Source organism: Pecten maximus, chromosome 9, assembly GCF_902652985.1.
Source record: "Pecten maximus chromosome 9, xPecMax1.1, whole genome shotgun sequence".
Classification (NCBI taxonomy): Eukaryota; Metazoa; Mollusca; class Bivalvia; order Pectinida; family Pectinidae; genus Pecten; species Pecten maximus.
The window spans coordinates 30,859,439-30,881,775 of NC_047023.1; the positions used below are offsets into that span (position 1 = coordinate 30,859,439).

General features: G+C 35.7%; 2 protein-coding genes across 5 annotated transcripts in view; one reads left to right on the plus strand and one right to left on the minus strand.

Annotated features, from left to right (window-relative positions):
- LOC117335196 (IQ domain-containing protein H-like) overlaps nucleotides 1-5,405 on the plus strand; it is a 36,088-nt gene extending 30,683 nt beyond the window's left edge. For all 4 annotated transcript variants that reach the window (XM_033895181.1, XM_033895179.1, XM_033895180.1 and 1 more), the window contains 7 exons: nucleotides 187-307; nucleotides 1,076-1,350; nucleotides 1,686-1,868; nucleotides 2,108-2,233; nucleotides 2,761-2,822; nucleotides 3,034-3,142; nucleotides 3,508-5,405. In XM_033895181.1, coding sequence (XP_033751072.1) covers nucleotides 187-307; nucleotides 1,076-1,350; nucleotides 1,686-1,868; nucleotides 2,108-2,233; nucleotides 2,761-2,822; nucleotides 3,034-3,142; nucleotides 3,508-3,594 — 963 coding nt within the window. In that variant the 3' untranslated portion in view covers nucleotides 3,595-5,405. The remainder of the gene's footprint in view (nucleotides 1-186; nucleotides 308-1,075; nucleotides 1,351-1,685; nucleotides 1,869-2,107; nucleotides 2,234-2,760; nucleotides 2,823-3,033; nucleotides 3,143-3,507) is intronic.
- On the minus strand, nucleotides 4,564-12,489 carry LOC117335197 (tRNA (guanine(26)-N(2))-dimethyltransferase-like). The gene is made up of 5 exons (XM_033895184.1): nucleotides 12,450-12,489; nucleotides 10,423-11,781; nucleotides 9,856-9,946; nucleotides 7,185-7,493; nucleotides 4,564-6,633 (listed from the first exon to the last, which is right to left on the minus strand). The coding sequence occupies exons 2-4, from the start codon at nucleotides 11,751-11,753 to the stop codon at nucleotides 7,242-7,244; spliced, it is 1,674 nt and encodes a 557-aa protein (XP_033751075.1). The 5' UTR covers nucleotides 11,754-11,781; nucleotides 12,450-12,489; the 3' UTR covers nucleotides 4,564-6,633; nucleotides 7,185-7,241.
- Nucleotides 12,490-22,337: the final 9,848 nt, after the last annotated feature.

A 22,337-nucleotide genomic window follows, 5' to 3' on the forward strand; every position in this document is an offset into this window, starting at 1 on the left:
TTTCAAACAATCCTACATTTAAATGTTTAAAAAGCATCAGAATTATTCATAGTACGTCTCATGTAGTTATACAGTAACTGGATGTTATGTGACATCTGCCAATAACGTCATTTTTTCTACTTCTGCAATACTTTATTTAGACATGTTCTATCATGAAAAATATCTTGTTTCCTTCTTGTTTAACAGGAAGCAGCTTATATTAAAATCCATGCAGAAATTGCAGATGTATTACATGCAAATGCCAAACCAGTCCAAACAAGTATTTATGGGACCTGGGATACATTCTTAGAGGCCTTTCTCAGTCAAGGTAAACGGTCATTGTAGTATGGGAATCTAGATTATTACTGTATTAAACAATATCCTGATACTACTGGGTATACCAATTAGTCAATACACAAAAATAAAAACAAAAATATGTCTCAAACATGTATATCTGTTGAAAATGAAGCATTTGTTCCTTTTATATAAATAATATATTAAATATACATATGTATCAACAATATTTTGAATACAACAGCATTAGTGAATGCTGCATATCTTGTCATTGTATGAAAGGGAGGTAACTTATGAAAGTAACCCTAGGAATTTGAAGATGTACATCATATTGTTTATAAAAAAGAAGCTAACAGCTACATTCAGTTTGCTCGGTATTATTCAGTTACTGTCATGTTCTGCCATGCCATATGGCCATGTCATTAATATTGTTAAAAGTGTGAATAAACCTACGATGATATTGCATGGTCACTTGTTTGTTGAATTGAAAAATTGAATGAGTGAATTAATTAACATGAAAGCTACAGAGGAATAACAAAAAATGATATATCACAGTGCACTTGAAATATATCAAGAGGTCTTCATATGATAGATTATATTCAAGGAATAATTTGTATTGTTCGGTGGTGGAAATTTCACCATCTGAAATTGATCCAGTTTTTTTAGGAAATAAATTTGAAAGATTTAGCTTATTGATACTCATGACATTACAAATTATTGAACTTGTTCAATGATACTTTCCATATAACACTGACATCAGTGTAAGTACCTCTATATATTAAGAGTGTTTATCCTGATTTAGGTGGAGTGATTGAGGCATGCCCGCCCTCAGAGAGCATCACAACATTAACGGTGGACATGATGATTGAGCCAAACGGTAAATACAACATTGTGAGTTGTGGTGACCAGATCCACGCCGAGACACCCTTCAGTTGTTGGGGTGTATCAGTACCTCAGTCCTCTGTAGAACCGGATGTACTCAACGTCGCCTGTAAAAAAATTGCAGAGGCCTGCAAAACTAGGGGTATTCTGGGATACTTCTCCGTCGACTTTGTGACATTTATAGATCCTAAAACTGTAAGTGAAATAAACTTTTTTTTTTTTCATCCCTCCTCTTTAACTCCAGTCTCTCCATCCCTCTTCCATAACTCGAGTTTCTCCATCCCTCCTCCGTTACTTCATCCCACATCTAGTTCAGCAGTTTCTTTATCCATCTTCCATGACTACAGGTCTGTCAAGATATATAATACCTGAATGGCATTCAAAAACAGATGAACCAGTTTGTTCACATACATGTAAATGAACAGGCTCCAGATATCCTGGTGACTTTTCTCCAATGTTTTTTTCCTGTGACATCCCCGATTAGATATGTAATGTCCCTTTGTCTAATGTTGTCATTCTATACCCCTCAGATGGATCAACGACTGTGGGCGTTAGATCTAAGTCTACATTACAGCGACAGCCTGGCCATGTTCCAGCTCATGTCTTATGTCAGTAATGGTGTCCTTGATCCAGTCAAGCATGTCCTCAATGTTCCGATGAATAAGCAAGAGAAACGCCAGAGGAGGCGACGACTTGCTGGCCAGGAAGAGGAGGTATAAAGTTTTAGTTGTGATATTGTGGCCAAGTTTGTGACGCTATCAATGGATTTGTTACTCTTCAGCAGCTTCATAACCAGTTGGTGAAATTGACGATATCGTTTTTGATGATAAAAGAATATTACATAATTTTTCAATATTTATAACCTAGCTTTGTAGAGAGCTGATAGTCTTGTGTATACAGCTGAGTGTTTCATCACAGAAAACATTATACATATTTACTATTATGTTTACAGCAAGAGCCTAACACAAGTCGGTTTGGAGTGATGAGTACCCGCCTGTTACACACAAACTTGGCCGTCGTCCACTACAGTGTGTTCTTCCAGATGTGTCGGGCTCATGGCATTGGTTACGATATCAAGGTATAGTATTAACCTATAATGACCTCATTGAATACAGTCTGGATAGTTACTCGGTCAATCCCGGTCCTTTTACACAGCAATTCTGATTTACCAGCATCAGTTATATAACATGAAATGTTTGTTGTAAATAAACTGAAACTAAATTTAATTGTATGTACTCTATTCTAAATTGTGACATTATTGTTGCATGGGCTAAACATGAAAGTTTGTACTCACGAAATAATTTGGCAGCCCCAAACCACAAACGAAAGTTCAAATTCACACCTTGTCATTTCACGTCTGAACTTGTCTGATAATCTAAATGTAGTTTTTGGTAAATAGGTTTATTAGTATAAAAGAACAGGTATGATGTACTTTGATATACTGCTGGCATTTCCAGTTTTGGCCCATCAATTGAATTATTTTATAATCTTTATCTTTTAATAAGAAATTATTGACCCAAAGATTGTCAATATTTGATTAGATGTCATTTTTCAACATTTCATTATTTATTATCAGAATTTGATCAGAGAATATTTTATTTTCAGGAGAAGCAAGGAACAGTATTTACTCTGATTGACAGTTTCAACAGGGAAAGGTTGGGTATGTTGTAAGTATCCCCTAATCATACCACAAATCTATTGGTTTATTTGATGCTTTGACCTGATCATTTTAATAAGTTAGGTATAAGAACACAGGTTCTTGCATGTTCAACAATTCAATATTATAAACTCAGCTTTCAACTGACTTGTCTTGGAACAACTAGATCAGTGTATATTTTGGTATGGTGATTATTTTTGTACTATTTTTTCTGTGAACAGAACCATTGGTGACAATCTACAAGGAGCCCTGGCTACATTTGCTAGGAACATGTCGGTGATTCATCAGGAGATCTCCGCACCCAACATGCAGGGTGAAACCAACTTTAAGGTAAGCAGATATCTTCAATTATCTTTGGGACAATAGCAGGTAGTACACAAATTCAAAAAATTGATTCTGTTGGCTTTTTCTCCTAATTAGTGATAATAAGTCGATGACTAATTTAAGAAATGAAAAATTCTATAAACTTTTTAAGTTCTTAGATCAAGTGAGAACCATGTTATACAAGGAGGCTGTGCTACCATGTGCAATGTACCTCACCAAAGTCAATATTCTACGTACGGTGACAATCCAGTTTGCTGAATTGACCGAAAAATGGCCCATCAATTCAAAGAATTCCAACACTTACTTGATCCAGTCTCTAAACTTTAAGCATTTGTATATAATTTTAATGTGATCATTTGTATGTGTTCCAGAGTGCAATAGAAGATGTTGAGGGAATTCTGGGTACAACTATTGAGAATGCAGATGAACCAGAAGAGGAAACAAATGAACAGTCGTGAAATTTCCTACAAAGGGAGATAATTTATAGCAAAAGTCCATTGATGTTCTGTTCTGAACACTAATTGTAAATGTCTCTGTGACTTTCATTGTTCAATTATACAAAGCATGCTCATCATCTTGTAAACAATTTTTCAAGAAAAACATGTTATTGACTATTCTTCAAGTCTGTTTAACAGTATATGTACTGGACCGTTTCTCTAAGAAAATAAGGCTTTTTAAACTTTTCTCAAAGAGGATTAATGCATTAGATAGGGAAAGTTTAAAGTTTTATGTTCTTATAATAAGTATCTATATCTATTGTTTACTTGATCTTACTGGTGCTGCCATGCCCAGCATTACATAGTGAAGGGCCATAACACTAGATAAAGTACAGCTGGTTTTCCAGGCCAGTTGAAGAGAAGTATTTGGCTGTGATATTGTTTTACTGTTGTCTTCACTTTTGTGGAGCTATATTTATTGTTTTACACAATGTGATAAAATTACGTGCAGTGGTATATAAGGACAACTAAGGATCAGCATTAGTCAACAAGTTTACCGAGATGTAACAGGTATCTTTGTTCACAAATCTGATGCATCTGTGTTCTTGTTTTGGTAAAATTTCCTCAGAGAAACCAAGATATCAGATGATAAAGAGTACTTAAACTTAGTCAAAAGATCATCTATTGGAATGAAGTTTGACTTTTTACTCAAAACAATAATATAGTAAAAACAGAAAAAATCATTGGGGTTGGTATGTGTGTGGGATCAGTATTGTTGGAAAAAGGACTGCTACATGTGATTTCACAGAAGTTAATATCTCAGAAAGTGTAAACATGTATATGTATACATTATGTATAAATGTGTATATATATTCTTAATTGATACCCTGTTTAAGAGTACCTTCAATGCAGGTACTAAAAAAGACCTGTAACAAATTTCATTTAAGTGTTCAAATAAACAACCATCAGTATTAATAAGAGAAGATGGAGTTAGTTTGTGACATATGTTTAAAGATTACAAGCATTCTGTTATTTTGACAAAATTGGCCCAATATATAATTTATTGAATCAGAACGGAATACATTACATTACATGTATATGTATGGAATATTTTCATGTTTGCTTTTCATCATTTTTCTTAATCCATCATAAATAAATCCTCAATGAGAAATTCTACTTTTACACCATGATAAATATGATGTAATAATATTCAAATGACATGTATTACCATATATTATACTTTGTGAGTTTAATTCCAAGTGTAAAAACAGAAACAATGTCAGGGAGAGTTTGTTTCCTGACATAAATCAAAGCACTTAAGTCTAGAAGAGTTTAATTCCAGACAACATGTGTACCAAAGTACTAGTAAGTTGGTGCTCTATATTGATTTAGATGTATTTTATTCTGTGATTTTTTTTTGTTGAAACTCGTTGATGAACAGTCTGGAGTAATTATATACTGTCCACAATGGGACGAAAATTAACAAAATATTCTAAAACAATTTTATGAAGTGAAATGTCTTTTTCAAATGATATTTTACCTGATGTATGACAATTAGTTTTCCTCTTTAATCCAAACTGAATCCCTTAAAATCAGATGTACATATTTTTATACCTTATACAAAATACATTTTTCCGTCCATTTTATTAGTAAAGGTATACAAAATGTAGGTCATTATCTTTACATCTCTCCGTCCATTTTATTATCAAGCAAATGTGCTTATTTTCGTAATGTGACACACTGTTAGTCTTGTTTTTTGTTTTCAAGATCACCTGGAACAGATGATAATACATATATGAAAATGACCTTGCTCTATAACTTCTCAATGATGTGAAAAAACATTAGATACATTAAATGTACCCAGAGGGACCTGTATCCAATGTTTCATGAAAGAAATAAACTTATAGATGACATTGAAATTTCACTTGTAATGACCTTAACAAGTAACTGACAAATTATCTTCCTTTTCAGGACAAGAAAAATCCCAAATCTGATGGCCCAGGGCCAGTAGATTTGGCCTGTGCCCAGTATGGGCAATTAAATATTTGTCATTACCAATATCCAAGTTGATTTTTTCCTACAATTTTTACATTTTCTCTTGAGAAATTTCACTATATTACGCCTTATGGCAAGTACTTTTGAATCCAAAATTGCCATAAGGACCAGTGACGCTGAAATTATATTTCTTGCCCTGCTTTTACACATTCCGAAACTAGTACTTCATAGTTAGAATCTGACAGGTCAAAGTAATAAATTTTGTAAACCATTAACTAAGTTATTGAGTCAGACAGGACCAATTGCTGGATATTCATGTGATATGCGGTTTTTTTTTTTTTTTTTATTATCTTAAAACAAAATTATAATAAACAATGTAAATATCTGGTAACTGAGGGCCAAAGTATGAATGTATTATACAATTAATTTTCTTTAGAAAATGTTTTATCTCTATAGTGTTTTAGATCGCGTCATCAACACTATTGAATTAGACATCATAATCTATTATTGCATTTGGTTGTGAATTGTTTTACATGTATAACAGTCATGATATATATATATAGTGAAGAATTTTCATGTTAGTGTTGTATTAAATGTATACACTACATTTTATTATTGAAATGAAATTATCATTATGAAAGGTTACAAAGATTTAGTGTTTTCTTTGGATTTAATGCTGTTTGCAAGTCCAACAAACAGCATAAGCTCTGTAGAGTAAACTGGTAAAACTAGTTACATATGCTTCAAGGAGCCTTTGTTGAAATGGCCTCCTGAAATTCACAGGTTTGAATGGCAGTTATCAAGCAAACAAGTTGTCCCAGGGAACTTTCGTCGACCTAAAATCACAACTAGTCCTTATGTGACAGTCGTTCCAGCAAAGCTTCATTGTAACAATAGTTCAGTAGTCTTAAGAGTAAGCTTTGTCGCAATGCCCTACCAGTGACTGCAGCAGTCGGTCTGGGAGCTGACTTTGTTGCAAACTCCTCAATAATTCCTACATGTTACTGCAGTGTCCAGGGAGTTTGTAAGTGTGTCTTATATCCTCTTGGCATTTTCCTCACCAACCTAAATAAAAAGTTTGAGTATGATAAATAATATCCGAGACCAACATAAAAAAATTTATAGTCTTTCATTCCAGCATGCTGCTGGTCACATATGACCTATGCCTCTTCAACTGTTCAAAAATGATATTTATATGGGCCTTTTGACCATGGAAGGTGTGTCAAGGCCGGCGCCATTCCTTTAAACACGTTTGTTAGCCCTTATTAATCCCACCATAATACCGTCGGATCAAATATCATGAACCTAGGCCTCCTCTTTAATAAGTTGTTTCAAGACATTTAACTGACCTTGAAAATAATTTAATATAGCCCGACATCCCAGCATGCCACTACCAAAATTTTAAAATCAGCTTCTTCATTATCGAGAGGAATATAAGATTTTAACACATTTGTCCCCTGTGACATTGGAAATGGTTAGGATTATTCATTTAAACAAATATTATAATGGCACTGGCCAAATATAGAAAGTTTTGGAGGAGTAACAGAAATAATAAGCATGCAGAAACCAAGACAATAAAACATTTTTATTTTATATGGAAATCAATGAAATCATACCTGTGATAATGAGAGACTATAATGGACTTGATGTTTCCTCTTTCTTTGATGAGCATTTCACTTGTCCACAATAGATTCTACAGAGTCGACCTGTAATCTTTTGGCCTTTGACTTGGGTCCCCAACACCTCTCTGGATTGGGCTGGTATCGAACTAGTCTTTTTTCTTTAGACTTTTGTTTGGCCCCAGGGTGATAATTAAACAACACCTTCAGGATTGGTTCCTTGGACATAATACTAGCTGTGATTGATCCCGGCACAAGTCTCTTCTTATGTATTGGGTATATTTTGTTCCATGATCGTATAATATCCTAAAACAGAGCAACATTATCAACAAATGTTCTTATTACAGCTGTAAGCTTTTTAAGTAGATAAATAAACACAATAAGACCCATGTATGCAGTAGGTAAAGCTATAACAATTTTAAATATGATTAATATCTTTAGACACGTCAACATAATTTGCAGAACCGGGTCTTGAATGATTCAATAATTGGTTGAATATCATTTACAAGATGCCCATGGGCCTTAATGGTCACCTGAGTTTTGAAATATTTAAGTTAATTTAATTGAACCCTTTTTGGCCCTGCCCATCAGCCCATGGGTTCAGTCAGGGCCAACATGTGCACATTATCAAGTTGTTATCCCATGCTGATAATGTTAACAAAGTTGGAAGGAATTCCAATAGAAATCAAACAAATGAAAGTCAATTTTGATTTCCCCATATAAATGATATTAAAGTTTACCCCCTGCCTAGGGGTAAATGTGAGACCCAAGGGTCATGAAATTCACAATTTTGGTAAAGCACGGTCTTGAAACCCTTCCATATAGGAAGTGTATTTGATTCTACCTTATTTAGGTTTTTAGAAGAAAGTTTTTGAAATTGCAATAATTCTAACCAAGTTTTTATTATTTCCAATGGTAATTGGAACAAATAATGCTCAAAAATGTGATTTCCCTATATATACTGTAGTAAACTTAACCCCCTCCCCAGGGGGAAACATGAGACCCCAGGGTCATGAAATTCATAATTTTGGTAAAGCACCATAGGACCCTTCCAGTAGAGAAGAAGATTTTTGAAATTTTCTATCTGTGAAGAGCATTTGATTCTACCATATCTGGGAGCTCGAGTTGAGAAGACTTGAAATTTTAGTCAATTTGACCCTTTTGGCCCCGCCCCTCAGGCCCCTGGGGTGTTGGGACCATATAATTCACAATTTTGGTTGACCTTTGGCCACGGAAGCTTCCTGCCAAATTTCATTAAATTTGGTTCAGTGGTTTTGAAGAAATTGAAAATGTAAATTGTTTATGAGGCACAATGCATGACGCATGATGGAAGATGGACAACAACAAATGAAAGGCGATTAGAATAGGTCACTTGAGACTTCTATCAGGTGACCTAAAAAATACAAGAGGCCCAATGGGCCGGTATCTCTCACCTGGCCCTACAGCTCACATACTGTCAATAAAATGGGGGAAAACACTCAAGTATGGGCACGTGGGTATAGGGCTTTGGGATATTCTACCCAAGGGGTGATAAAATGACAGACTTTCACTTGAGACTCAAGTTTTACCATATAGTGTTACCATGGGGTAGAGTATCCGAGTATCCTTCATACTGTATAACGTGAAACGTTTGTTGTGTATAAACATTTCAATGTTTTTTGTAGTTGCTATGGAACCACAAATATAAAAAACAACAAATATTGTTGTATGTATTATTGCATGGGATAACCACGCAAGTTTTTACCCACAAAATAATTTGAAAGCTACCACCCACGAAAGATATTACACACGAACATTTAATATTATACGGTACCCACATATGGATGAGTATTACAATCTTTCACCGACCACATGTGCGGTCACTTCTGTCAGTGAGGTAGAATAAGAGGACATAATCAGTGAATTAGTCCCCACTGGATGCTGAATATTATCCCAAGAATGCACAGGTAATGAATTTGTGTTGAAAATAGTATACACACTGATTTTTTGACAGAACCAGCACATTCAAATTGCAGTTGGTGGTATTGATGTGCATAAATTCAGAAATATGAAGTTTTAAGTACAGGTAGCATAGGAGATAAAACCAAAGCAAAGTTTTTTCTTTGGTATAGGTCAAAGGTCAAAAGATAGGTCAGTGACCTAATGACAGACTGAAGGTGAACCCATGACCCAAATATGAAGTTGTAATGACAATCTGTGGGTGAACCCATGACCCAAGTATGAAGTTCTAATGACAGGCTGTAGCTAGGTGAACCCATGACCCAAGTATGAAGTTCTAATGACAGACTGAAGGTGAATCTATGACCAAAATCAGAAGTTCTAATGATGACAGGCTGTAGCTAGGTGAACCCATGACCCAAGTATGAAGTTCTAACGACAGGCTGAAGGTGAATCTATGACCAAAGTTTGAAGATCCAGTGACAAGTAGTGTAAGAGATAGAGCCCAGACAAACCTAATCTCTGATGTAGGTCAGAGTGAGCTACTTTCAGTTCATGATGCACCATCTCCCTTAACATCTATACTCGGGCCATCCTGGTGGGGGAGTAACAAAACAAAAAAAACAGACATCTCTCTATGCTGCACCCAGCTCAGATACTGTTTATATATCATAAAGTCTGAAGATGTATTGTCTCTCATAATTCACCACACATTTAGATATAATCTTACCCAGATGTCCCTGTTAGAAGCATTGGTCTTGATAGAATTCGGCTCAGCATGAGACAAGGATACTTCAAAGCCAGCATTCAACAAAGCAGACCTAAGAAAGAGAATATAAGTGACTATAAACTCACAAAAACAACTAACTTGAATTGCTGTTTTCACTTATTGATCAAATAGCCCAAACTTTGAAAATGGCACGGAACTGAACATAATCATTAAAAACAGATTGAAAACCATTCTAAATGTATTGTGACTGTAAAAATAATAAAAGTTGATCATGACGAAAATATTTTATGCCAAAATTATGATAATCTATTCAGCTTTAACAAATTAGGAAATATAGAATTTTAAATGATTTAATATATATTTTATATACAAGAAAATTGCTCTTGAATGATAAATTAGTATGAAGTTTTACTTCCTTTTAATAACTGGCGAAATTCATTACCCAAAATTTTTGGCAGAGAAATATTCATAATAAAATATGACTAATAGAACACAGAATTCACAGCTAGATGTATCCATTGATTCAATATGAGATAATTTCAGGTAGATGAGTTAAGAGAATATTACATGAATAATTCCTGTTCTATTTCCTTAATGTGGACCTTCTTGCACAAGTCATCAATGATATAGTACATAGGACAGTCTTTGAGCTCTTCACTGATGAGGCTAAGCATGCCAACTAGTCTCTTGTGAGTATGAAAGTCAGCTTGTTTCACCTGAACATACTTGATGACCCTTTTAACAAAATCAGTGTCATGAAGTCTGTCTGCCCACACGGGACCAACAACATAATGTTTATGTTGACAATGTTCACATATATCTGTGACAGGAGGTCCATGTGCTGCAGCTATTTTGAAGTTATCACCTTTTGTGGGTATTTTTCTTGCCAGTTTCTGAATGGTAAAAGCTCCACATCCTGAACAGTGATAAACATTGGCCAGCTTCAGAGATGAGAGTTTAACCTTTGCTGCACCTGTGAAAACTCTCACAAAAACTCGGATGTAGAAGTCAGCACTGATTGATATCATGGGAACGATGTATCGTGAGTACCTATTGGCAGTAGTCTCAAGAGATTGCAGGAGGATACGGAGTGCCATTTCCTTACAGTATGCTGACCTGTAGGACATGGTTCCGTACCTAGCCCGACAACTTTCTGGTGTGTTACCACACAGAAGTGCCATGTCTGTACAAGTCACACACAGTAAACCGCCTTCACTGACAGATTGCACCGCAGCATCCAGAAACTGGGATGCACCTCCATAAGGGTCAAGGTCAATCACATCAAAAGCGGCATCTGTTCCTTTACTCATGTACATCACCATAGAAGCATCTCCAAAGCTGGAGGTTACAAGGTGATCAAGTTTATTTCTCTCAATGTTCTTTTGTATTATTTCTACAGCAGTTTTATCAAAATCATTGGTCACAATCCGCTTAACACCTGGAATTTCCAACCCAAACCTGATAGACCGAAGCCCAGATGCTCCTAAGCCTTCCAAAATTGATATTCCATCTTCACACTTCTTACCTGCTTCTATAACCTCGTCATGATGTTTAATTTTGGTTGAGAACTCAATATCACTATTCTGTTTTACTTTTTCCGTATCATGCTGCCGTATCCTCAATTTACCATTCTTAATCTCCTGTCGACGTATTTCAGCAAAGTTTGATATTACAGCCACAGTGAGATCCCTGCTAAACTCTTGCACTGGATTGTAGAACACGTAGGTTGGTTTGAGGACTTCTGCCTTCCCTTCATTAATTATATTGCATTCTGAATCCTTTCCAAGTTCATTTTCATTCCAGTTAACATTAGAATTGGTGTGAAATTGTAGAATTCTGACATTCCTTAAGGAATTTGATTTAAACCATAGTCTAGACATTGACCGAAACATCATCATCGATGTCTGGTGTAGTCCAGATCTGCCACTGCAAATAGAACAAAACGTGTACATGCTTATCTCTCTAATATATGTGTGCTATAATAGCAATGGTAGGACCAATAAACACTTTTTTTTTCAAACATCAAAATTAAAATGCTGAAATAAATATGACATTGTCTATGTTTACAGGAATCTGACCAACTTCAAAAAGTTGAAAATAATTGACCAAATATATTATAATATATGTACAGTGTAAACAGCAGCTACAATGATTAAAAATGGATAACAATGATGTGTTTAATAAACCTGAGACTAGTCTAGATATATATGTAATTAAACTAGAAAAGAAAGCACAATAAGGCATAATCATACAATTGTTACTGATTGTTCTCTGTTGTAACATTGACTTGATTAATTGTTATATTACGGTAAACTTGTAAAAGTAGGTCCCTTCTGTCAGTGATAGGGATAGCCCGAGTTTCCTCTGACCCTGGCACCATGTCTGGTGTTTGGTTTTAGATGAAAATCTGGCTACAAGTGTGGGTAACGTAGTTAATTTCTAATTTTGACTTGTCCCAGTCAGCCAGTGATTTAACGAAACCGATTTAACTTATCTAAATTTAATATTACAGTACTCATTACATCCCTTCAATATGATAATATTGGTAAAATTTTCTATAACAATGTCAGATTGTTGTGCAAGTGTCAACGTACCAAAAATGAAACCCACGTGGATGCGGTATCAACAATTGAATTTTCGTACCTCCAGTAGAAGAGAAGCTTCCGGTTTGCACATCTTGGGCCTTTTCGTTTATGCGGATAAACCGGTGAGTCAGTTTTTAAATATAATATTTCAAACATATATCTTGGCGGATCTGCAAATGTTAATACAGATCTTGAGAGCCATTGTCAAGGCTCGTCTGAAAATAAATAAAATAAAAATCATCAAGTCCGTACGCGTCTTTATTTCAAAACGAGCAGCATCGGTCCAGCTGGTCCGTCCGTTTGGACCGCAAAAACGAAAGCGGCCCCCAGAGCCCCCTTTCGATTTGCACTCTTCTCGGAAGAAAAGCTTTCTAAAAAGATCGAATTCCGTTATATGTAAATCGAGTAAACCGGAAGAATATAACCCAAAATAAACAAGTTTTTAAGTTTTCTCAAACACTGTGACACAACACGTCAAAAATCCTGGATCCGCGCCTGGGAAAGATGGTTTTGTCATATTTCTTGAGGATATCTCTGCGGCTGCCTAAACAAGAAAATTGAAAATGGATGATAAAGTAATGAAATTTATTTTCTCTAATGTATGCTCGCGATGATCCCATTACATGTGGTGATTGTCGTTTGTGGGTAGATCTAAAACATATATATAATTGGGAAATGGCTTCATATAAGTTTGAAAGCCTTTGTCCAATCCTTTTGTATATATTGATGTATGGGGCGCCGTTTTACTATTTATTCCCATTTGGTGATATCACCTATTCGAATAGGTGATATCACCTATTCAATCAGTGATATCACCTATTCGAATAGGTGATATCACCAATTCATTTTTCAAATAAGTGATATCACCTATTCGAATAGGTGATGTCACCCATTCGAATGAGTGATATCACCCATTCGAATAGGTGATATCACTTAATGAAACGAATAGGTGATATCACTCATTCGAATAGGTGATATCACTCATTCAAATAGGTGATATCACTTATAAAATTCTTAAGTGATATCACCTATTCGAATGAGTGATATCACCTATACGAATAGGTGATATCACTTATGAAATTTTATAAGTGATATCACCTATTCGAATTGGTGATATCACCTATTCGAATGAGTGATATCACCTATTCGTTTCATTAAGTTATATTCGAATTGGTGATATCACCTATTCGTTTCATTAAGTGATATCACCTATTCGAATGAGTGATATCACCTATTCGTTTCAATAAGTGATATCACCTATTCGAATGAGTGATATCACTTATTCGTTTCAATAAGTTATATTCGAATTGGTGATATCACCTATTCGTTTCATTAAGTGATATCACCTATTCGAATGAGTGATATCACCTATTCGTTTCAATAAGTGATATCACCTATTCGAATGAGTGATATCACCTATTCGTTTCATTAAGTGATATCACCTATTCGAATGAGTGATATCACCTATTCGTTTCAATAAGTGATATCACCTATTCGAATGAGTGATATCACCTATTCGTTTCATTAAGTTATATTCGAATTGGTGATATCACCTATTCGTTTCAATAAGTGATATCACCTATTCGAATGAGTGATATCACTTATTCGAATGGGTGATATCACTTAATGAAACGAATAGGTGATATCACTCATTCGAATAGGTGATATCACCTATTCCAATAGGTGATATCACTTAGAAAAGTTCTTAAGTGATATCACCTATTCGAATAGGTGATATCACTCATTTGAATAGGTGATATCACCTATTTGAATAGGTGATATCACCAAATGGGAATAAATAGTAAAACGGCGCCCCATATTGATGCAAATAAAACATGTTTTAATCAAATCGAAAAATAATATGGCAGAAAGTTGAAGCTTAATATATATAAACGGTCACGCACGCGTAACACACTGCGATCTCCGATTTCTGATCCGTTAGCGAAAAACAAGTTTTAAAAGTCTTATTTTTGTTTTAGTCCATGTTGACTTTATAAAGATGGTGTATTAACGAAAAGTCAATAACTTTCTCTACACGAGCAAGTTACAAACTTTCGATATTATTCTCACACATGAAAGTCACGTCAGATATAACTTTAAATGCATGAATGAATTCGTGCAACTTACTCTCTAGAAAACGATCCCGAATGATTGCAAATGCTATATTCCTTTTCCGCCGGGGGGCTTTGTTCTATTTCATATATGGAAAAGCAGACGTAACAGACCAATCAGCAGAAAGGTTAATCTCAGCAGCAGAAACATTCCAACATGTGGGCAGAGACCTATATCTCATGTGGGTATTTGTGTCCGACTTTACTTGTATTACTGGCACTAAACAAAACACTATGTGAAGCAGCTCTTTAATTTTTTCGTCGTTCATTCAAAAAAATTCTGTAATTTCAACCTAAAACTTCATCCTTTTGTTACATAAAATTTGTCTACATGCAGCAGCAATTATAATAACAAGGAGCGGTACTCTTTCCATGTCATCCATTTTGTTAATATTTTATCTCTATGGCGGGAATACATATGTAGCTGTCAGAGGTGAAAATATATAAGAATGTACATATGGGGTTGCAAACCATGTAAACCGGATTACCGCATGTGGTCATTGCATATCTGATTTTACCACATGTGGAAAAACAAACAGTGTAAACGGGCCTTTACATGCTTTAATTTTGTGATTTCATGTCAAGTCGTGATTTTATTTTAACTGCGACGAAGCTAGGTCCGTTGAAAATGGACCCCGTGGAAAATGGAACCGGGATGCCGTGGAAAACGGAACCAAATATTAGATTTTCTTTACATACCCGTTAAAAATGGACCCAGCCAATCAGCCAGCCAGCCAAAAACAGAAACCAGTTTCGAGACACTTTAACCAAAACGGGCATGGTCTAGAGCACGTTATAATAACCCTAATAGAACAGGCATTTTTGGATTGATAAACTTCTAACTTTAACCCCACACGATATAAACTAACAATCGGTTCCAAACCAGATCCTAGCTTTTGTAATAACCTATAACACAACAGCCACAATAGTAAGTAGAAAGGTAAGGGAACATTATAATAAACTACAGTTAGAATTTCCTGAAATCTATAAACACAGACTAGTGACAGCGTACCGCAAAAACAAAAACCTACAAGATCTATTAGTTTGCAGCAGATTTAAGACTGACATATTCACTCATAGGCCAGTGCTTAGGGATTAAACCCTAATCCCGAACCATAACCTTAAACCTAACCGATTTTGTCTATTTTGCAAAATCCGCTTGTCTTGTTTACTTCAGAGTGCTTCTTCGTCGATATAAACTAAAAATTAACCTAATGAGACCAATATTGTCAGAGAATAGTAGGATTTCAAAAGAAAATCCTTTAGTACCTCCTTCAATACGAGGCTCACAACATATCAATCATCCCTCGTATATATATAAACATGTGCACATTTCTGAATATAACTATGTTTGTGTCCGAGGGCAGATGTTCATCTCCAAAAAGGAAGTATTCTAACCTAATAACTGCATCGAAATTTTGGAGACTAAGAAAAAGTAAATGCCCCTGTACATTATGTGGACAATCAAAGAAAAAATGAAAGGCATTCTGCATTTCTACAGGGTTTATTTGACATAAGTCACATTTGAGAGAACTGCTTTGGTACCTTAATTTTATATGAATTTAATTACTTTTCCTATTGCCGAAGCCATAATAATTAGGAGGTTTTTATGTATCTAAATCATGAGTGATAGAATTTTTGAACATGTTCAAGGAAGGTGAACATCTAGTAGTATGATCGAGTTCATAGACGAAGAGTTGAAGGAATAAAGGAAGGATTCGTACTAGGAAGCCCGTTGTTAGGAATAACAAAATTATTTCTATTTCTCAGTACATACGAGGTATTTTGACCAATCATTTGAGGCAATATAGAATTTAAAAAGCCCGGAGTTAAACTATTTTTCATCTTGTACAGTAGTTGTAGTTTTCTTCTTTTCTATCCGAAGGTGGCTCCAGACCATATTAACAATATAAAGAATAGCTAGTAGCATATGAAGGTAAACCAGTTATAATACGTGCCGCTTCACATTGGGCCATCTCTAATAAACTGGATTCTAAAACATTACACCAATCCCATAACTCGCAGGCATATTACAAAACCGGTTAGATAAAAGCTTTACATATTTTAATACCGTATCACGTTTAAGCCTTTATTTCAATTTCCTAAGAGCATTTAAGCATTTTAAGAACAGACATATAAGAGTTAGCAATTTGGTCACCCCATTTACCTTTCGAATTGAAAATAACGTCTTAGTATCTATGACGGGAACGCATTATCAAATTTCAATTTTCTCAATTTCCAAAATTTGAAATACAAATTACTAGCGTTAAAATTTACCAACCATGTCTTTGCCTTATTACTTGAAGATTTTAATTCTTGGTTGATGTTGGTTTCAATTTCATTACAAGAGAAAGATGTACTCATTAGTGACGTATCATTAGCAAAAAGACGGGAAGCTGATTACAAAACTTCAGCAACACCATGGATAAAAAATAAAAATAGTAGGGGACCAAGGACAGAACCCTGTGGTACTCCTGCTTCTATAGCACCAGTGCCGAAGATGCATTTGAAATGAATACTCTTTGTTTTCTGTTCGAAAGATATTTACTCAATTATATGAACAGTTTTACCTGATATATACCGTGATATTTTAATTTAATTTACAAACGTTTGTGCCAAACACGATCAAATGCATTTAGTATGTCACAAAATACTAAACTAATCCCGTTCCAAAATATAATGAATCATTACTTGCATACAAAGGTAGTCCAGTTATAACTTGAGCCGCCCCTCTTTGTGCTTTTTCTAATTTCTCAGATTCGTAAGCAGTGCAACCATCCCACAATTTACATGCATATTCAAAAACTGGTAAAATGAACGATTTATAGATCTTTAAGAGCGAATCTCTTTTCAATATGTATTTAAGTTTACGTAAGACATACACTGTCTCAACATCACTTTCCCATTTTCCACATGAATTAATGACAACTCCTAAATGCCTATACATGTTTGTAAAATTCAAGTCTTTCCAATCAAACATCAAGTCCAAATCTTCATCAATATCGATAAAATTAGAAATAAAGGGAACGTCAGTTTTATTAGGATTAAAGGAAACTAACTAACGTTTAGCCCACTGATTTAAAGAGTCTAGGTCCTTGTTGGGAACATTTTCTATTTCGTGGCATGAAAAGGCAGAAAAAAGTAAAGATGTATCATCTGCAAATAATCTAGAGGCGGAATCAAGTACATCAGTAATATCATTGATATATATATCACGAAGAGAAGCGGCCCGAGTATAGAACCTTGTGGTACACCAGCATCAATATTACCTAGTTCCGAATAAGAATATCAAGTTAAAACATTTTGCTTACGCTGATGTGGATAATCATTAAACCAATTTAGTAATTCACCTGAACTTCCGTATGCTTCTATTTTTGCTATTAGATCCCTATGTCAACCACGATCAAAAGCTTTAAATATATCACAGAAAATGATGCAAGTATGTTTTCTTTCTTCTAAGGCAATACATATCTTATGACATAAAACCCGACTGATACCGATAAAACAAGCAATTTTCCAAAAAAAATTACTATATATGTGTTTGTATATTACACGCTAGAACACTTTATCAACAGTAGATAGCAAGGATATAGGTCAGTAATTAAATGGAGTATGTCGATCTCCCTTTTTGTAAAGCGGCATTACAGTAGCAAGTTTCCACTTGGCTGGATATATGCATGAAGAGAGTGACACATTGAAAAGTATTTCCAGTAGTTTACAGATAGAATTGGAACTTAAATGAGCTTTCTCTGAAAGCGAAATTTGAGATAAATTTTATGAACTTAACTTCTACTTAGGGTGCAATTGAGATGACGTTAGAGTCACGTGATTCAGTCTTTAGAGTACAACACAACTATTCATTTGCCCTAACTGGGAGGGTCAAGGGTCGTAGAAGTTAAGTTCATTGAATTTATCTCAACTTTCCCTTCAGAGAAAGCTCATTTAAGTTCCAATTCCATGAACTTAACCTACTTTTGGTCCAAATGAAATTTTATAGATGAATATTTGTGTTGGTAAATCAGTCAAAATAAAAACAATCACTTTCTGAGATCTTTGTTACAGCTTTATATATTCAAAACATACAAATAAATAATGTTTGTTGTTATAGTAGTCCAGAACTATATTTGTCTCTCACTTGTCATGTACAACCACATACATGTTTGTTTTTATAGTAGTCCAGAACTACATTTGTCTCTCACTTGTCATTTCCACATACATGTTTGTTTGTATAGTAGTCCAGAACTACATTTGTCTCTCAATTGTCATTTACAACCACATACATGTTTGTTTGTATAGTAGTCCAGAGCTACATTTGTCTCTCACTTGGCACTTGCTATTAGCGTATCGATTCAAGATACCACTGTCAACACTACTAGGTTCATTTGTTGATGTGTCCGTGTGTATTTCTTCATTGTAGAATTTTTGAAACACTTGGGCATTTGACCAGCCCGCACTCTTCATAATGACTGTTAGGGGAACCTGTGCTGTTTTTGCTGCTGATACAGACGCACTTCTTTTGCTATGTGGTTTAAACACTGTCACAGTTTACAAACTGGATGGTGTGGTGTGGTGAGTTCACGGCGAAAAATAGCCGAGTTTGTCCTTCAACACGCATTTTGTTAGTACGTCTCAGATATTCAGACATAGTCTGCACTATGCACAGTTTATGGTTCTCTTGGAAAGCAGATAGGTGCCAGGTGATATTCTGGACTCGATTGTTTAATTAAATCAGTCACTCTTATTGTCACATCTTCAGAAGTTACTCTAATGTCACTTACATTGATCGAAAAGAGATAGTATTTACCGGAGTTAAAGAATAAATCTTTGAATCACTGTCCTGCATGATGTTGTTAGAACCAGTTATCTCTAACAGTGAGCAAATACAAGATTTAGCTGTATTAATAGAACTATAACTAAGGTTCCTATCAAACATTGTCTGTAAAAAATCTATCACATCTTTCACGGATGAACAAAATGGACCACTTTGTTGTTCGCGACAAAATAGCAGCCATCTGCGGAGATGGACCCCATATTGTTTTTTGGTTGAGTCTCTCCATGCCCCAATGATGATGTCTGCAGACTCTTTTGAAATATCCTTCTCCTTGAGTCTATCCCAGATAACCTGCATTCAGTCAGTCGAAGGTTCTTGATAGGATGCTCCTTATTGGGTTTGTTGACCAGGTGGAGGATTCGTTGTTTGTTGGGTATGAGAACAGGTTTGTCCACCAGCAAGTGAAGCAGTGCTGGAAACCAGGGTTGTGTCGTCCACAGAGGTGCTATCAGTATCAGGTCTGTTGTGTGTTCCTCCTCCACTTTTTGTAGAACATGGCTGAGACATTAAAGTTCGACCATGAAATAGTAAATGCATCGACAGCGACGACTGTTGGATCAGGTAAAAACGAAACATATGTGTCAACTTGAGCATTTACTCGCGTAGCAAAATGGTCAATGCAGAGGGTGTCAAAATGTACACAGATGCGGTGAAAAATAGACTCATCAAGGCGCCACTCCATATCGTCAGATAACGCGCGCGAGAGTTTATCTGCTTCTGTGTTGTTAACACCAGGCAGGTGACAGGCCGACAACCAGATATCTCTTCGAATACACCACAGCCAGATTTCTTGTTTAAGAGTCGTAAGATCTGTAGTTTTCCCACCCATGTTATTGATGTAATTCACAGCTACTGTATTGTCGAGAAACAACTGTACATGAATATGTGATTTAATACTACAGAAACATTGTAGTGTCAAAAAAGCAGCTTTCAGCTCAAGGTAGTTTATGTGATAAGACTGTTCCTAATATGACCAATGGCCTCCTGTTTTCTGTGTCTTATTATCCACCACGAGGCCACCCCCATCCTGTTCCAGAACTGTCAGATTCTAGTGAAATGTCAGGTGGGCCATAACGAACTGGTTTTTTGCTGTCAACGATGTTGTCAATTCACCAAGAAATGACTTGTTTAGCTGTTGGAGTCATTGTCATTTTTGCCTCAAAATTCCCCTTGAATGCTTTGAGAGCATAGTCTATCTCGTGTTCTAAAGGTTTGTAGAACATGGTTGCATGAGGAACTGCTGGTTCACAAGCCACCAATTTCCCAATGAGTTGGGCTATGTGACGAATAGGTTGTTCATGATGCACCAATGTGTTCCGACATTTTTGTTGGACATCCAAAGCTTTCTCCTTTGTTAAACTTATCGTCATTGATACAGAATTCAGAACAAAACCTAAAAACACAATTTCTTGGGAAGGTACAAGTATTGATTTGTCAGGATGTATTGTCAGTCTAAGTGAATCAATGAGGTGTACCGTGTCATGGATGTTAGCTATTCAAGATTCGTGCGTGTCGCTTGCAAGTAAGGTGTCATCTATATAAGCCACATTGGTATGTCCTTGTTTACGCAAGGTCGAAAACACAGGTTTCATGATTTTGGTAAATATTCGAGGAGCTGAACTCGAATGGCAAACAACAGAATTGATAGCAGCGTCCTTCCTATATGTGTAATAGAAAAGGGATTTCTGGCGAATAGGTGTCAATCCCGGATATAGCGGGTGTGATTTTGTACTTCGCGTTGTGTTAAATTTTGTGATCTCATATGTCAGACACCCATTCCTCAATATCCCTCGTCCACAATGTACTTTTATATCAGGCGGGAGATAAGAGAAATGAAAACTTGAGTCAGAAATAACAGTTCCAGTATTTAATAACATAACAAATCATCATCTGAAAACATAACAATTGTAAAGGTTGTTGCCATTGTAAAATATGGACAGCAGTAGTATCAAAAACTTTATCACAGAGACTAGTGTCCTTAAGTTTAACTTGTAATTATAGACATAATGTGATAGTAAACCAGTAAATACTACCTAAATAGTTCCTATATAATAACTTCCCTGAATAGCTGCATCCAGAGCTATACATAATTCTACTCTAGAAATTTATCTAGCTATTACTCCCCTGTCTACATTATATTCACCTTAGCAATTATATTTTAACCTAACACTGACAATATTCATATATTTCTCCCATAAGCTCATAAAACTACCACCTAGCCACAGTGAGACTGCTGTCTCTAGTGTTAAACGGTCTATTACATTTCTACACAGGGGAAATATATAAACTGTACTCAGTCCTGTGCTCCCTCAATACTATGGTAACTATAGACCTATTGTTTATAACATGTAAACACCCCAAAATCAGCTGTTCTGCTGTAAATATCTTTGGTACTGTAAGTTGGCTTCCAAGCCATAAACTCGTGTCGGCACGTGCTAACTCTATCCATACTCCTATACTGGGTCTCTCGAGCCATCCGGCCCTATACTAAAGTGGCAGCTAACCCATCCTTACCTGGACATAGGTTATTGTTGACGAGCTGTCCATCCCTGTCTGCCTCGTCTATACGGGAACACTGGCTTATATAAGCCGCGGTCCATTTTGATTGGCTACTGGTGCTGAGCTCAGCCAATGAGAAATCCGCACTATGTTTACATCCCGACACACGTTCCAACATGGCTGCCTGAGAGCGAAAATACGACCTAACGGAATAACAGAGGCGCTATATCTATCCTGTAACAGCGAACGCCGTCGTACAAAATGCATACAACGTTTCTAAAGCTGGTATTTATATCAAACAATCATATTGCCGCTATTCTGATGTAATAAATCCCCCGAACTAGCTACGTATAAACACATATATTACTCGATTCGACTACATATGAAACGAAGATACTTTTTGTCCGATCTGTGGATAGGCACAGATTAGTACGCATCTTTCAGGTCTATGGAGGC